Source organism: Lonchura striata, chromosome 3 (assembly GCF_046129695.1).
Source record: "Lonchura striata isolate bLonStr1 chromosome 3, bLonStr1.mat, whole genome shotgun sequence".
NCBI lineage: Eukaryota > Metazoa > Chordata > Aves > Passeriformes > Estrildidae > Lonchura > Lonchura striata.
This window is the reverse complement of record NC_134605.1, coordinates 21079107-21097395: the sequence shown is the minus strand read 5'-3', so window position 1 is coordinate 21097395 and position 18289 is coordinate 21079107. Positions and strand designations below refer to the sequence as shown.

At 36.9% G+C, this 18289-nt stretch overlaps 1 protein-coding gene across 36 annotated transcripts in view; it reads left to right on the top strand.

Moving 5' to 3' along the window:
- The window catches only part of NRXN1 (neurexin 1), a 669257-nt gene that overhangs the window by 447586 nt on the left and 203382 nt on the right, over positions 1-18289 (top strand). For all 36 annotated transcript variants that reach the window (XM_077781934.1, XM_021540205.3, XM_021540201.3 and 33 more), the window contains one exon: positions 13078-13259. In XM_077781934.1, the coding sequence (XP_077638060.1) occupies positions 13078-13259 (182 nt within the window). The remainder of the gene's footprint in view (positions 1-13077; positions 13260-18289) is intronic.

Genomic DNA, 18289 nt, shown 5'->3' with positions numbered 1-18289 from the left:
ACTGTTAAAACCCAAACAATTTTTCAGAACTCTTGCAGACTAGGATTAGAAGAAGAAGGGAATGGAGGATTGATGAAAGGGAAAATATGAAGTGACTGAAGTCCTACTCTCATTACAAACAGTTGCTCTTTTGTTTTTTCTATTCAAGGTCAATAAGTACAAAACATTGGGTTTGCTAATCAGATGAGACCTTCATTACTTTGTTTCAGACACCAAGGCACACATCATTTTTAGCTGCAAAAGTCTGTGGTTTTACTTTACAAAGTTAATTGGAAAATTTGATTTTAAATATAATAATTTAGAAACTTATTTTTTTAAAGAGCAGATGAAACATCCACAAAATATTGAAGAAATATAAAATATGACAAGAAAGGTGCTAAATTTCTCCAGCTTTGAATAAGAGAAAATATCTTTAAGAACTGACCAAATTATTTTTAAAAGTTATGCCTAATTTTAGCAAAGATATTTTCAATCCAATAATCTATAAGAGCAGAGTACAAAGTTGAGCACAGCAGACAGGGACCATTGAGCTCCTGGAGTTAAAGCTGCATTAGTGTTTCTATTACAGTCTTGTGTATTCTGCAAGATAAAATGGTTATAGTAATTGGTTCCAGACTGAAACATAGCCTGAAAGATTGAGACCTGAGATCACAAGTTATACTTTTAGAAATGTATTCTGGGAATTGCTTAAACTACTGTGGTTTGTTTATGTTATGCTGGATTCCCAAGGTCCCCATTAAGGTTCACAGTTGCATTAAAGGCAATTTTGCATAAACAGCTAGGCACAATACCCATACAAGTTGTTTGTAGCCTCATACCCTCAGCTGAAGGTGTGGTTTCAATAGGTGCTTGATCCTCCTAGATCAGGATTAGTGTGTTACTGAAACATGGGACTAAAATCCCACTTGGCATACTGAGGTCCTTCAGCTCACCAGGAGCACAAGGATCAACCTGCCCATCCTGTATCTGTAGGGACAGCTTTGAGGTCCTTGAGGGCTGATAGCACCATTGGCTGCTGTATCTTTGCTCCTTGGCTGTCCAGGTTGACTCAGAGGAAGGAATAACCTATTCACAGAATCATTTAGATTGGAAAAGACCTCTAAGATCATTGAGTTCAACTTTTAACTGCTCACCACCTTGCCAGCTAGACTTTGGCACAAAGTGCACCATAGCACAGCTATTCCACACCCTCTCCTTTGGCCCCCATCCTTGCTTGTGCACTGGCATGATTCTCCATGTGCAGCAGCCTGAGCAGTGGTGTCATGTGAGCCAAAAGACATGCAGTGCTTCTCATTTGAAACCTGGGGCCAAGGTGCAAGCGAAGGAACAAAGCAAATTGTTACCTTTGTTTTAGATTCTCCACAAAGCTCTTTGGGTTATGTTTGGCTCGTGCTACCTGATCTGTGCATTTTCTGTGCCTGAGCAGAGCACCAGGATAGGAATATCTGTCACATTCACTAAGTGTCCTTCAGAAAAGTAGTCCTGGTTCTTTCCTAACTTGGGGTTTTAGTTTAGAGGTTATTGCCTTTGGGATTACTGCTTTCTTGGACTGAAGAGAAATAGGCTTATGGTGTCATTATTGCTAAAAGCAGGACAGGTTCTCCATGCCTTGTTCTGTTCCTGGCTATATCTTGAGGACAAAGGCGTTCATTTACCCTCACCATCTGACAGTGTTGTGTCAGGAATGTAATAGCTTTGAGAGGAAAGAACTGAACTTCACATTGATATATTTTCTAAACTATTATTTTCAAAAATGAGCATGAAAACACTTTCTTTTTCTGGTGTGAATGAGATGTTACTGTCACATTTGGCCTGAGGTATTTATGATTTACTCCACAGAATCAAAACCAAGTTTATAAAGAGTTTGTCACAGAGCCTCAGGTAGTTAGTTATCCACTTGCTGCTAAAAGAAGATAACTGATAGGAAGAGGTACACAGAATTTTTAGAGGGAGACAGACATCTATATGTAAGGGACTGTGTTACTAGAAACACTTGTCTTTTCATACTGTTAGAATTTTGAAAAGTTTTTTATGCTGTGTGTATTAGTTCTTGCGAATTACTTGCCAATTTAATATCAGCAGCTTCTAAACAGTAAGTAATTGCTTATGATAATGAGAGCAAACTAATTTACTGGAATATGTTAATATTCACAATACACTTTAAAGCAGCAGGGGTATTCAAAAAATACTACTCTGTTGTTTAATTGCAGTGTTTAGGTTGCATTGTTATTACAAATGCTGGCAATATCATCAGAAAGCCAGCTTCTCATTGAATAGCCTCCTTACTGAGACTCCAGCAAATGAGTAGGTAGTGTCCTTTGAGAACTAAACAGGATATGATCAAAACCTTATGGACTTAGATGAGTCTTAATTTCTGATTAATATTTATTATGTGAATAGGCAGAGAGATTTCTTATGGCTTTTAAAATTTAACTTAATATGTTTTAAGTCAAATAGCATTCAGTTCCTATCTGAATATTTGTGTGTCTTCAATGGAATCAATATTTGTGTGAGATGCAAAAACATACCTAGAAATGTGTTTTATGTTACAGAAATGCTGTAAGAAAATAGTGTAGTGCAGGAGTCCTCAAAACTTCCAAGTTGATGTGCTGCAGTTCATTCTGCAGGACTGGTGTTTAGTGTGTTTGAAATGTAGTTTTCTCCTTATTTTCTTGGGATATGTTTTGTTTTACTTTGGGTTGAGTTTTTTTGAGCAAACTGAGAAGAATGCTTATTGAAAAATGTGTTATTCTTGAGCACCTTCTTTCACAGAATTATTTTCCACATGTGTTGGTATTGCTTAGTTTTGAAGGATTCTTGACATCTTTCTGTATGTCATTATAAAGTACTGTATCAAAGTAAGGCTTCCCAAACTACTGAATACTCATCTTCACTTCAGGGTGTTAAAAGCAATCCTAATGTCCTCCAGACCCAGACCCTTGGGAGTGAGTGGCCTACACAAAATCACTGCACTAATTAGGCTGGGTTAGTCTTCAGAGGGTGATTAATTGCTCACCTTTCTTGCCTGCAGGAGTGAATTAAGTTACACTGATAGCACTGGGTATGGAGTGTCAGAGCCAACACTTGAGTTAGTCCCTGGTGAGATGACTGAACACTTTGGAGCCCAAAACTCTTGTCAAGTCCTCTCCAAACATTGTTGTGGAATGCAGTGGTTAAACCAGGCTCTCTGATTACTTAACTGTGTAACCCAGTGAAAAGCATTAAGATGCATGTTTTTCACTGCAGCTCTTTATTCTCTGAATCTGGCAGAGAATTGTTGCTTACAAACAGCAGCATAAGGACTTCGAAAAGAAGAATGACAGCAATTATAATAATGACAAAGCATGTAATGTTTCTGTGCCAGGCCTCAATTGAAAATCTATTATGTAGTAGAACAGAAAGAAGTGGGAAGGAAGTGAATTGGCCCAACCTGGCCCCTGTTAGCTATTATTATAATGGTCTAATAACCTTACAGATTCAAGTACAAATACAGCTGTGTCTGTGTGCCCCTATTAAACACTGTTTGTTTCATGCACAGATTTGATAATGTCAGTAAACACTGATGTTCCAAAGTCAATCCTTGGGATAATGACTGCAAAAACTCTCCAAACAAAGTATCATTTGTAGCTGCTTGCTGGTTCTTATTTTCAAGCTCTTTTGAGACAACCAAGCAGACACTTATATCATGTTCCTCTTTTACTGATGCTTTTTGGAGGTTTGAGTGCATATAATGCTGGAGAAGACTATCTTTGGCTTTAAAACTTGGTTTGTATATAAACTAAAGTACCCTGAAGTTTTGTTCATGCTTGGAATTAGGGAGATGGTACAAAGCCTCAAGACTGCAGTCAACGTGCAACTTGCTCATCAGTCCTTCCCCATGCCAGGTCTCCTTCTGAGATGCCTCTGAACAGCTGCTTCAGGGGTGGATTCATGTGCTTCAGGGAGGATTGGTGTTTTTCCAAAGATTTAATCTCTTGCATTTTATTTGATTTCATTTTTGTAACAAGAAAAATAGTTGCTATTTTTGCCTTTCAGCATGTAACATCTCTAAGAAACTTATAGTCCATGTCTGTCTATTGAAAAAAATTCAGAAATGCTGCTACAAGAATATTTTTGTCTGCTAAATATTAGTAGTTGAGTAATTAGTAGGAGAACATTTATGCCACAGAACTTCTTACTACTCTTCACTATCTTGGCAAACAAGCAAAATTAAACTTCATTGCACATTGCCCATAATACAATTATCTGTTCTCAGCAGAGACTCCCTCTCAGCAATCCCTGTAATTTGTGTTGTTGCCAGTACCATCTTTCTGCTGCGAGCAACATCAACATCTTAACTTAGTCCAGCATCTGACATCCTTGGGCGTGGATCATTTTTCAGTGACTTTAGCAGGCTTGCAGTTAGCAGTGCTTTCATTTTCAGCATGCTATACCTTTCTTCCAAGAGAAGTTTTGGCTACTTTTGAAAGCTCTCTAAGGATTTTTCAAGATTAAATTATGTGATGCACAATTTAGCAAGGAACATAATATAAACGTCACTTACAAATAACTAAGTTAATGCAAGACTGGATAGCTGGAATATTGTATTAGTAAGAAAGCCAATAAGAAATAAAGACTTTAGCCTAGAAGCATGCTAGGCACTTGCAGCCAAGCTCCTGTCCATTCTAACACTATTAAATGACTTAACGCCAGCTATTTGAAATGTTTTGATCCCCATTTAAAGAACAGGGGGGGTATTTTTAAAGGTTGCTAGAAAGGCAACAGCACTTCTGAGAATCAGGATACTGCTGTAGATGCCTGAATAAAAACATAATTTCAGGCACTAACGTTTTGCATGAAATAATGACTTACAAAAAATTATCGTTCCTCTGACAAGAACATTGCCTTTTGATGGACATTTACAGAGAAAATTTAATTTTTTTTCTTTTATCAGTTTTTGGCCTATGTGCACATCTGTGCAGAGCTACTTTTGTGAGGGATGCCCAGGTCGTAGTTTCTATCTTCAACTTACTGGCTTCCCAGCTGAGTCAGCAAGCTTGGAAATTCTAACAGCTCAAGTTACTTGGCTTAGGGAATTTTTAACTTTTGCCAGGTATCTGTTGAGTTGATAAAGTCCCTGGAATAGAAGCACTGAATGATTTCACATAGGGCACCAACAGATGGTGACAACATTTGGTGTCTATCAACCTGCATAGTATTTGAGCTAATGTCCTAGTTCCTGCATCCTGTTACAAATCCCTTCAATTTACCAGCCCTTTCTCCATGTTCACTTTGGATTTGGACCAAGTAATAAGCCATAAGAAGCAAGTCAGTGCATGTGCAGGTAGTTTATTCTAATGGAACTGATTGCAGCTGTGGTTAAATTGAAGTTTAGGCCTTGACAATTCCTGATGTCAGGGGTATGGAGACTGGAATAGTCCTATTGTCTTCAAGAGTACTTGACTTTACTGACTTCAATCTGACATCCTTAAATGTGTTGAGGAGCACATTTAGTGCAGGTAGCTCTGTGTGTAGCTGCAGTGTGAACTGCAGGCTGGGCTAGGGGGGCCAGGAACCCAACCCTGAGCCCAAGTGGGACCAGACACTCGGGGACAGCAGGAGCCAATTACATGGAGTTTGGTGTGCTTGGACTGTGACGTTATAAAAGCTCAGGATCCCTCCTTGAAGGCACCAGATTGTGCTATTATTTTATTTTATTTATTTATTTATTTTACTAGACTATTTTAAGGCTCTGGAGGTCTGGGACTGATACAGGAAGCCACGTGTGGAGCTGGGAAGGAGACATGGTGTGCTTGTGTGAGCATGGGGAAGGGTCTCTGCTCCCAGCTCAGGGGGTGTGAGGGTGACTCCAGAGTGGCTCCTGGATGGTCAGACAGGGAAGTTTCCTTAACAGTGCCTTTACATTTTATCTGTTTAGAAATGCTTTCAATCCATTGCCTTCTCATATGTGTTTCTCAGCCACACAATTTCCACTTCTGGAGACAGCATTTAAGAAATTTATCTTTAACTATATGTTGACAAGGTTGTAGGAAGAATAAAACCTTCCCTTATTTATAGATATGTGGCTTTTAATTTCCATCTGACTTTTTGGCAACCTTTAAGAATCAAACATGTTGTATCCTTGTTAATGTTAATAGAGTTTTAATGGATTAAAATGTTTTATGTTGAGTGCAATATGACATTTAAAGCAGGCTTTAATTTCCAAAATATCTAATTTTCCACCCATCTACATTGAATAAAGGTCCAAGGCCCTAATATGGAATTACTTACCTTACATTTCATACAGAAATGTTTCAAATTGATTTTAAACAGCATCCATACTGGAAAAGTAATAGGTAATAGGCAGCCCATAAAATTTTTAAACTGAGAGAATCTGGAGAAGAGCAATGATTTTATTTTATCACTCTGTGTCAGGTTTGTGTTTGACTGTATCCTTTTATAAAATAAATAGTGATTTTTTGTCTAAGTGAACATATTTATGAGTTCAACAAACCACAGAACTTTTTTCTGTGAATGTTTCAAAGCTAACAAAAATAATTTTATAGAATCAGTGCCATAATTCTAACAAGTCCATTGACATTCACTTAATCAATTAATGTTTTAGTAATAAGTCAGATGAACAGATACTTCTTATTTCTGTTCTTTTAGGAGTCCTTTCAGCTACCTCTTGCTTAGCTAAGGGCTTTCTCAAAATTATATTCATTTTAGACACAATTGGAGGCTCTTAGTTCAATGTCCCTACTCAATCTGAGTAGCACTTTACTCCAGTTAAGTGCTCTAATCTAAATCAGTGGGGTCTTTTGAGGTGTAAGATACTACTTGATTTAAAATATTAAAATCACTGTAGTTGGAGAATTCCTTAAATTCTTTGAAACTTTTCTTATAACTATTTCATTTATGATGCTAAGGATGATGCTGACTTGGAATACTGATGCTAAGCTGTGTCACGGTTGTTCTTTATGGATATACATATTTGTTGAGCCATTGTTACTCAAAAAATTTAGTTGTTTGTCACTTTCTGACCCTATTTAGCAATAGAGCTCAATATCAACTGGGGAATTTAAATAACAAAAACTTTTGGAACAGGAATGGAGTATTTTTTTCACCCACTTTATTATTCATGGAAGGTAAAATATAAGCAACAGTCCAAATACCAATGCCATAGACTGGAAGAAAGGAGAAGTAGAAAAAGGAGTGGTTTTCTTAGGGTTTTTTCCTGTGGTTTGAGGAAAAAGCTTTGCTTGTTTGTTAGTACCCTGAATCTTCAACAAATGCCACTGGAAAGGGCAGGATGCTCAGCGTGACTTGGGATTGAGCTGGGTCTATTATCACTTAGACCCTTACCTGGAGACAGCTCTTAGGCACAGTTGAATGTAATAAACCACACACAGCACTGGTTTATAGATCTCTCTGAAAAAAATTGGGTGCAGGGTGATGAAAAGTTCTGTAGGCTCTGATAAAGCAAATCGGGGTCACCTTAGTGCTTTGGGAAGAGGAGTTCTATAATGCAATGTAAAATTGTGCTTGAATTAGTAGTAGTCAATACTGGTTTGTTGGTTCATTTAAATTAGTCGCTCCAGCTGATTGAGTTGGTTGAGGTGTTGGAATGATGTGGCTTCAGCACCTCTCACCGAAACATTGAACTTTAGAGCTCAGCTACAGCACAGTGATATGTGGGTTCCACAAAAGGCTGTCAGGACTCTGGTAGACATTTTCTATCTGCTTTATTTTCCTCAGCATCTTTACCTGAAGAGAGAAGATGATATCTCTAATGACAATATTAACAACAAAACCCAGAAATGATCTTTGTCAATGCTGCTTTGGTCAGTGAGTTTTGTTACAGTTGCTCTGGAAGAAGGGAAAATCAATGAATGAAATAATGGAATTACTAAGGAATTATGCTGTGCAGTTTGTGACCTTACAGGCGACAAATGTTAAGACTGTTTGTAACAGTCCTAGTTTGGGCATGCAGTCAGATGGGTACAAGGACCTAACTAGAAATTGTTTGGAGTAGCAACCAATTTCTGACCAAAACTTTGAACTTTTATCAAGGTTTGCCAAGCTTGGTCAAAGGAACACCATCAATATTCTCCTAGATCCTGTTATCCACAAATCTAAGAGAATCTGGCCAGAAAATAAGACATCCATTCCTACTCTTGTGGCTCAAGCTCTTTGCAGAGCTACAGGCAATAATCCCTTTGAACATTTTTCTCTTTCCCCATGCAATACACCTCTTCTGCTATTAAATATCCTGTTGTTGCTCTTGCAGGAGAGAAGTTACAATCCATATTCAGGCTCCTTCCCAGATTTGTGGTACAGAGTATATCAGAATGCCTTCAGGAAGCATTCAGTTCAATCAGGACTTTAATTTGAAATACTTCTTCCAGCAGCTCTTTCCATCTCCTTCCCATGGTTAACCCTAATGGCCGTCCCCTCCTCACCTCAACCCTGTGGCATATATTCTCTCTTCTGTGTACATAATTAATAACATCAAAGCCTAGGGAGATGCAATACAGAAGGGTTGTATTTCAATCAACCAAGTGGACTCTTTTGAAACCTTCTCCTCTCCCTCTCTTCCTGGCATTTCATGTTTCTGACTTGAAGCATTCCTTCCTTTACCTACCTTAGAAAATCTGTACAAATATACATACAGAAATTTTGTGTATTTTTCTGAATTTCAGCTTGTGTAGACTGAAAATGCATAGATGAATATGTAAACATAAGTATTAATGGAGATTTATATGCTCCTCTGAACACAGTAAATATAATTAATACCTTATATAGATGTAAAATAGATGTTATATAGATATAAAAACAATCATGTTTTTATATATGTTTCCATATTTTAAATTCTTCATTCTTAGTAATTATTACTAGCCTACACAAATAGTCTCACTGGATTCAGCAGGTTTATCAATGCAAGTAATTACTTACCGATGGGAATAAGGGGGTTCACATTGTAGCCCAGAATGAAGTACTGATAAGATGCAGAAAGAAGAAAATTACATTATTGGATAATTTCTTGTTACTAGCAGTCCTTACCCTTCATATTTTTAATTATAGTTAAAAATTGCTTTTCTATTAATCAAAGTGTGGTTAATAGTTTTCATTACTGAACTTTACAGTTCAGTCTTCAGTGTTTCAGTCACAGAGTGTGATGGAGTCGTAGTTTATGAGGGTCCAGAGCTAAATCTAACCATTGCATTCACTTCATCAGCACTTGAAACCTGATGTGAATGTTGAAAATAAACATTATACTATTTACATTATATGGGATAAATGGAATTATGTACATTACCCTTCAGTGCAATATATGTTAAACTCAAAATTGGAATGAACATGAGGAAGGAAGAAAGCTGTTGATTTGAGCTAACTATTAAGCTACATCAAATGTGACTTCAGAGCAATAAATATTGAAAAGAGTTGCAGTCATAAACAATAATAAATACTATGAATGGGTTCTAAACAAAATATTTATCTGCTTAATACTGTAGAGGTAAGCAGATGTCCTTGAGTTGCTGCCAGACTGTGCTGAAGTGCTATTTCATCGAGATGAATTTTGCAAACAAGTAGGCCTTCAGAGACCCAGGCCATTAAAAAACATTACTGTATCTTGACCACTGGCATTTTGTTACAATGGGAACTGTGCTTTCATGGGTAAGAGTTTCAAAGAGCTGTGTGGACATTTTTCCTAAGCATTGTGCGGATGCATGGAAGCAGAAAGAATTATGCAGTAAATTCTGTGGCTGAGAGATATAACTGGCATGTTACAAAGTTGCCTGCTTACAAGTACTGTGCTGATGGCATTGCTATTCTTGCCATTATAATTCCTCTGCTTTCAATTCTCTGGAGATGAGAAACCACCAACAACACAGTGCCACAAGCTAAGGGAGATGGCTGGGGTTTCGTGACAATGTTCTGAAAGAGAGGCAGAGACATTATGAGGTTTGTCAGAGAGCATAAAAGCCCTCATGAAGCAAGTGAATTAGGCTTCTTCTGTTTCTTACCATATCCAAAACTGATAGTAAGGAAGGTTGTTTCCAACAACTGCTCCGTTTCTAGCTTTTAAAAGTTAATGAGAGGTCGGGCTATAAACTGAGATCAATCCCAGAGTAATAAATTTTACATTATTATATTTGTCTTTCTTGAAATATAAACACCAGAGGATCTATTCTCAAATGGCTTCCGACCCATTTTTTCCATAATTAATACAGGAAATTTGAAGAACGTGACTCCCTGTGCAGCTCAGACAGAGGCAGATCAGTATTCATCAGCATGGATTAATTAGTCTTTCACCAGACACACAGTTACTTCGAGGAGCTACAAAATGGGCAGTTATAAAGGAGGGAAAGCGGTCTCATAAAAACTCATAAGCCACATGTTCTTGTGAATAAGAGATACTTTTTTTTAAACTTTGATGTTTATTCTATGCAGTTTAAGATTTACAGCTAGATTTATCCAGCTCCACTGACACTGACCTTGCCTTCAATGCGGCAGCAGTATGGAATGAATTGCACTTCCCTGGTTGATTTGAAGGGCAGTACTTAACAAAAAAATGCAGCAAATATTCACTCTGAATAAGAGCAGCAGAGCCTCTCATTGTTCAGATCTGAAGACTTACTTCTGGATCATTGTATTCAGTATGACTCCACCATGCTTGGCAGGCTTTTTCTTTGTCTTTTAATTGGGTAAACACTTCTGTTACAACCAAGAAAAGGAGAATTACGCACTGCCACTTAAATCTTAGGGACTATTCTAACAGCTCCATCTGTGGCATTGAGGTGTAAGGAGTTGTTTTTTCTTAGCCTTCTCATTTTTGTTACTTATAAGAACCTCATTCATGACCTGACACAATGTTTTATGAAGTCAGCAGAAAGGCTGTCATTGTTTTTAATGAGCTTTGGCTCAAGCCCTTGGTTTTTCATCACACAGAACAAATCTTCACTCCAGACAGCACAGTGACATAAACTCCATGAAGGTCCCAACTCATCAGTTGGAGGTTTGAAGTCAACAGTAGCAGCAAAGAGGAGAACTTGGGGACCATCAGCAGTGATATTACCTGTCTAACGTGTCTTTGTTTCGGGATGTTTTGTAACTGGAGATTAATGACACACAGCAGCTTCTTGTACATTTCAGACCACTGCCTAGGAGGAAAGCAAGGATAGGAGAGCAGAAGGAGGGTTTTGTCACACACATTCCTAAACCAGACTCGTTTTGCCCATTTTCATTACCAATCCCTGGCAGAGCCCCAGTCTTCACTACGCTTGCAAAACTCTTTTTATAATAAAGATAAAACCTGATTTCACTTTAAGTGTAAGTGAAATCTTAAATAACAGACCTGCTATTGTCTTTGTCTTTGCTGAAGAAGTTGACAAACTCTCCTGAAACACATGCTGGTTGGTATTTTGGCATCAAGAGGAAAGCCAGCAGATCCATTTGAAGCACAGTGAAACTATCCCACAAGTTTATTAATGAGATTTATAGTGACTTTAGTGGTATGCACTGTGCATAAATTATTACAGATTGAAGGCACTGCCAAAAATCCCTTATTAATAGACATGTAATTCCATAAAGCAAAAGTGAGGTTAGAAATAAATATATGAGATTTTTTAAAAGACCAAGTGTCCTTTTTGCATTATGATTGACGCAAAGCAGTCTTGCTCAGCAGTACAGTAAGATTTTGAGACATCTGGGAATTGAACAAGTGGTGCAAGTGTACAGGCCTTCAGTCTTTCTTGGCTTTGGCTTTAAAAGTTCACATGTTCAAGGAATTTTAGATTTTAGAATCATGGAATGGGTTGAGTTGGAAGGGACATTAATGATTACCTAATTTCAACCCCATGCCATGGATAGGGATGTCACCCACTTGATCAGGATGACAACACTGATCTCCACAACTTCTGTTGACAAACTGCTCCACTCCCTCACTACCATCTGAGTAAAGATTGTTTTTTGGTATCTAATCTAAATCTTTTCTCTGTTAGTTTAAAAGTATTCCCACTTGTCCTGTCATTAGCTATTTAACAAAATAAATAAAATGTAATATAAACAGATAAAATGCAATAAAACTGAGAGTAGCCTCGCTTTGAGACACTTTAGGACAGAGAGTAAAGCTAGACTTCTGTATTTAAAATGAATTAACCTTTGTTCCTAAGCTTTGACCTAGCCTCATGGAAAAGGAGCAGATAGCTTGTAGTGACTTTTCCTATGGAAGATCAAGTGAATGCACAATTTGCCTGCTCTGTGCTGTTGCTGATAAGATACAAGTTTTAAATGGAAAATGTCTGGATATGCTGCTATTTTAATTCTGAGGAAATATGCTGGTGATGAAGTTAAGTACCTGAGTGCTAAGTGGTTTTGGATTACATCACTTGTTTCAAACAAATTATAGATTTTGTAAGTGCACCCTGGATATAATGTGTAAAGATTTCCATTTTTAAAAGATGTACATTGAGCATTATGCAAATAAGCCATTGCTTACTCAGATGGTAGAATAATCTCTTTGTCCTGACATGACAAGTAAAGGATGTTTTCACTTGTTATCTGTCACAAGATGATAAACCTCACATCTCTAAAAATCTTATCTGAATGTATTTGTTAACATCTTGCTTTGCTGGCCACCATCATGTATCATTTTCGTTGTGTGACTAAGTAGTTGCATTTTTTTTTGTCAGCCACTGGAATTACTTGATTTCTCCACATAGGTCCAGTTGGGGAAAGCATTTGGTTTAACTCATCCCTGTTCTACACATCACAGAAATATGTTCATCAAGCATAAGCTTAAGAACTCTTCCAAACAGATATGCATTTCTGAATCAGAGCTATGGTATTTCAAGTTGTTTCATTTGCAATTAAGTTATATTCAGTGCTGATTGCACAATATAAAACCCACTAATATTTCACTTGCTGCGTAATTTTTAGAGATAAAGACCTCTTCACATTGAAATACAGCCATTTACTGCCAGAGAACCTGATTTATGTAGGGCATATGATTTCCACGTGCATTTGCACTGGTGCAAATAGGCTGATTATATTTATTTCTTTTTTTTTGTTTGTTTTTTTGTTTCTTTTTAACAGCGGGGACAACGTATATCTTTAGCAAAGGTGGTGGACAAATCACTTACACGTGGCCTCCCAACGACCGGCCGAGCACGCGAGCAGACAGACTGGCAATAGGGTTTAGCACTGTGCAAAAAGAGGCTGTGCTGGTGCGAGTGGACAGTTCTACTGGCCTTGGAGATTATTTAGAGCTGCATATTGTAAGTATCAGCACCAAAGGCATGAGATTTCTTCTTGTCTTGGTTGTTCTTGCATTTGTGGGGGTTTACATTTATTTTGTCGGAGTGTGATTATAGCAGTCAATGAACCTTGTGGGGTCAATAGCAAACTAAATGATACTGGTTTATTGTATATGATGTTGTACAGGGTCTCAGACATACTCAAAATGCCTTTTTTTGCTACAGTGCTACTTTTCATGGCTTTTCAATTAAAAATTATACAGAAATATTACCTGTACAGATAGAGCAATTTATTGCAGTGTAATTACATGGAACAGAATTTAGCAGTGTTAGATGAAGGTATATCTATCCTGGGGGATTTAATCTGGAATCTAACAGTGGAATTGCAGTGTATTACAGCTGACTGCTTATTGTTAATATTAGAATTTGTCCTCTGATTTCACCAATCTTTTGTGATGGTAAATCTTAAGCAGAAAGAAAGACTGTCAGGCTAGAAAGTCTTAGCGAGTCTTTCAGCTGCCTTAAAGCAAGGAACTAGCAATCAAAATTGAAAGCATATGGAGTTTTATGGCATCATAAATAAATGATCAATTGAGAAAAACATAACTAGAGCAGTATAAAATTTTGTTGTTTAGATTAGTCTGAACTTTGTTAATGTGTTAGTTTGATTTTTATTTGAGAAGGTCTCTGCTTTCAGGAACAGTTCCTTTTGAATGAAATTACTTATTGATCTATAACCAATTACACTTTTACCCTCAGAAAACATTCAGCAGTGATCATTTCTAAAATTAGATGGGATTTTGGTATTCAATCTTCCCAGATTCCTTTTTCTGCAAAAGCACTCGTACATTGTGGATGAAGGTGATTTTTTATTTATTTACTGGCTTGAGTAAAGAACAAAGAAAGAAAACCTTGAATAAAATTCAGAGGTTGTCTATGCCCTTATCTTACATTGAATCACACGGATGAAGTAGTTGGCTGGTACTGTGCAATCTTAGCTTGAAAATATGAACAAAGCACTTCTCCCAGGTGACAGAAAAATTGAGAGCCTACATATTTCAAGGCAAGTATTGTGTTGCTAGATAGAATTTAAATATTTACTTTGCAAACACCACGTACCTTGTTGTAATTTACTTCTTTATTTGCGATCTCAGAGCAAATCCAACCCTCTGTGGTCAACAGAGTTACTTCCTTCTTACATTTTTTTTCTTGTTCATTAGCATACAAAGGAATGACTTTCTTGTAATTTTACTATACCTGAAGTCTATAAAAACGATAATATTTGTTTGCTCTTCCATCTAGCTATGATATTTCTATTTTAAAGCAAACATTATGTTCATTAACGATTAGTTTGGAGATGAAAAATTATTGCCTGCTCATAAATATTTGTAGTTTTTAATTTTTTTTTCCAAATAACTTTCTTATACCCATGCTGTAGCAAAAGATGGTAAAAACAAAAAAGAATAATTGAAAATTTTCTATGGTCAGAAACAATGCCAGCTTAATAGGGATGGGGAAAATGGTAAATTATACTTTAGTGGTTCTTTTGAAATTTCTGTGAAGAAGCAAAACCTTTTATCATCCTGCTCTGTGAGGTGATATTGGCCTCCCCCTGCTGCCTTTGCAAGGGACTTTGGGAACCTCCCTGAAGCCTGTTCTGCTTCAGAGCAAAATGGTAACTGAGTGAAATTTCACTGGAATGAGTTTTGACCTCTTGAGAGCAGCTTCAGAGTAGTCTGCCCCTAGAGTGGAGACACTGAGGGATTGACCTGAAGTCCTAAGACATTTGGCAAGGACTTTTATAACAGTTGTCAGTGATAGATAAAACTTGGAAAACTACTGGGATATAATTTCCTGGAATCTAATTCAAATCAGGTTAGTATTCAAAGGGAAGTTGAAAGACAGTATTTTCAAAAGCAATTTTGACACCAAAGACCATATATCTCATTAAAGTCAGCTGAGCTGCAGATACTTCTGAGAATTTTACCTGAGATCCATTTTGGCTCAGAAAGATATTTTGAGATCTCACAGTTCTAAAAATCAAGAGAACATAGAAACAGGAAGGTCTATGTATGTGTTATACTTGAAAAAAATAGTTAATTGGACCTAAATGTTTCCATATTGGCATCTACTGTGTTAAACCAGTTGTAATAAAAATAGTAGTTTTGTCACTCAAAACTTCCTCCTCCTTTCACTGAGATATCAAGATGCCACTAGGATGTTGTCTTATCTACTATGCAACCAGAAACAGGTTATGGATAGTGGAAGGAGATACTACTAGAAGGAGGGAAGTGTTTAATTCTGCATGTTTTTTGCATGTACCCACTCACCAGTGAATATGCATGAGTAAAGAGTGCCTGTGTACCTGGAGATTCACTGTGCATGGATAATTCTCCTCTGTGTAGTGGCAAAAAAAGTTGCACTGGAACTATTGCTTTGAAAAAATTTAGATTATAGACCTCACTAGCATGTTGGGGAGGGTGCTTGAGAGCTTTGAGGTAGTTAGCTCTTAACCTTCTTCATTCTAGAAATGGAAGAGAAAATTACAAGTTAGATTAGGGTATTTCAGTGTGTGTTTGCCCTCTTTATTATTCTACTTACTTAAAGACAATGTAAACCTAATAATGAAATCAAGCTTGGAACAAATTCTGATATTAAAAATTGTTGCTTGGTCATCTGAATCACACTTTTGGTGTTAGGTTAGGAACATATTTATTTAAAGCAATCATTTAACCTCTCCAAATAACCATTTTTATCATAAATACTTTTCAAAATGTATAGTCTGCATTGCTACCAGATGCTTAACAGTTCCAGTGCAAATATTTTAAATTCCAGGAGAGATTATTATAAGACTCCACCTATACTGTAGCAGCATAAATATGCTTGTGTGTATGATACAAACAGTAATTTGGGAAAGGGTTTTTAAAATGTTTTAGCCATCCAGAGCTGCAGGAATTAGCTTTCATTTCAATCATTTGGCTTCTCATATGGAAGTGGTCTCTTGTGCTGTCTCTGCTGGGAGATCTAGTTCAAGAGGAAATAGATATCCTACCTAAAAGTCTACTACCTCTCCTGTTGATGGTTAAATGAAGGACAAGTAGCTGTGACAATTGCTGCAATCTTCCTTTTTTTCTTCTTTTCATGACAAAGTCTGCATCCATCTCCATGTCACATGGAAAAAGGCAGCAGCTTTTCATGCAGTGCTCAATTAATCACCGTGTGTACTCCTGCCCTTAACTTTTTGTCTGACTTTTAGTGCCCTTAGGTAATTCTGTCAGTGATTCCTGTTCCTACCTCCACGTCTCTTCCTACCCTGTTATCCCACATCATTAGATAGCCAAGTGTACAAATATATGAATGTCATTGTTTTCCACAGGCACTCTGCTGTTGCTACCTTGTATTTTTAGCTTTCCTATGGTGAGGTACAAAGTGAAGTTAGACAAAGACATCATGTCAAAGGGCTAAGGAGTCCTGTTAAATTGCTCTTTCTGTCAACACTGGTAGCATAGGAAGCTGTAATTCTCCTGTGTTGCACAAGGGGTATTTGCACTGTTTCAGAAGAAGGATATATTTCTATCAACAGGCTCCAGCCATTATAAAAATATGTAATTATACCATGTTTTCATCTTTCATTGTTAAAATGAGAGACTTTATAACAAAATGTAACATTTTTTAATGACTGATGGAAAGAATCGGCAGTTTCTCTTTTTTGAACGTATCTTTGTCTCTGTCGTTTGAAAAATCAAAGTATTTGTGGAGCACAAAGCGGCTGTTTTTATGGTGATAGCTGATTTTGAAGTTAAGAACAAGAAGTTTGTATGGAGCATAAGGCCAGCAGAGAATTTAAAAGTATAAAGCTTTGGCATTCCAAAGAAGACACACAGCTTAGGGCACATGAAGATGAACTGATCACTTCTCCTAACTCAAGCAGGATGAGAATGTATTAATTAGTCTCATTTATAGGTATGGATCTGCTGAATTATGTGAAGTGATGATCATTCTCATAGGAAACATTCAGACGTCTAAAATAAGGAATAAAGCAGATGTGGCAATGTTTTGAATGTTATTCTAACCCTCTCTGGGAGAAAAGTGGGGCGAAATGCCCTGTGATTTCAGTGAGAGACAGTCTATACTTAGGATATAGAAAACATATCAAAATAAAAAGAAATAAAGCTCAGGATAGATGGCAGTAGGCATTTTTTGTTTCATTCTATGTCATGTCACTAGGAAAAAATATTTCCGGGGAAATGCTAACAATAAGATTAATACTGTGATGATAAAGCATGGGAAACTGCTTCAAAAGATTTCCTAACACATTGCCTGAAAAAGTAGGGTATGGTTAAAACAGATGGCATCAATATATGCAAAGCTCAACACAATTAACCTGAAATACTGTGAAGATGCTGCATTACTGGCATGATGGATTAATCAATATTGTCCTTAGACTTCTAAGGTGTGTTTGTGAGGCCTTCAGAGTTACAATTAATGACTGAGGTGAACAGTCACAGGAGCAGAAAGATTGTATGTCTTACAGAAAATAGAGTTTTGGATCGTGAGTAAACTCAGTTCATGCTCTTTGTCCCAAATATTAACATGCTACATATATTAAAATATATATTGTAGAAATGTTTTTTTTTTTAAATTTTATTTTTTTTAAACTTTCAGCAAGTTTAAATGCCTACTCCCCTCCCTCTGTCTCTTGGTTATACATATGCAGTACTCTGCTACACCAGGCTTTTAATAGCTGACTTTGTTAGACTTTATTGTACATATCCATAAAATATGGATAATTTTAACTTATGCAAGTATAATGACCTTCCCTCAAGTGAACAGAAGGAGAAAAACTCAAGTGAGGATCAGAGTTCTGTGTTTGAGTGTACCAGGGAAAGAACTGCAATATTTTATGATAAATGCATTTGTTATTCTCTTTTGAATACTTCACATGTCTTGGGCTTAATGTCTAATGGAAAGTCGATTGATTTTTATTGACTTGGTTGTATTTGGATCAATTCCTAGAGAGCTGGATGTACTTTCAGTGAGATTGATGATAA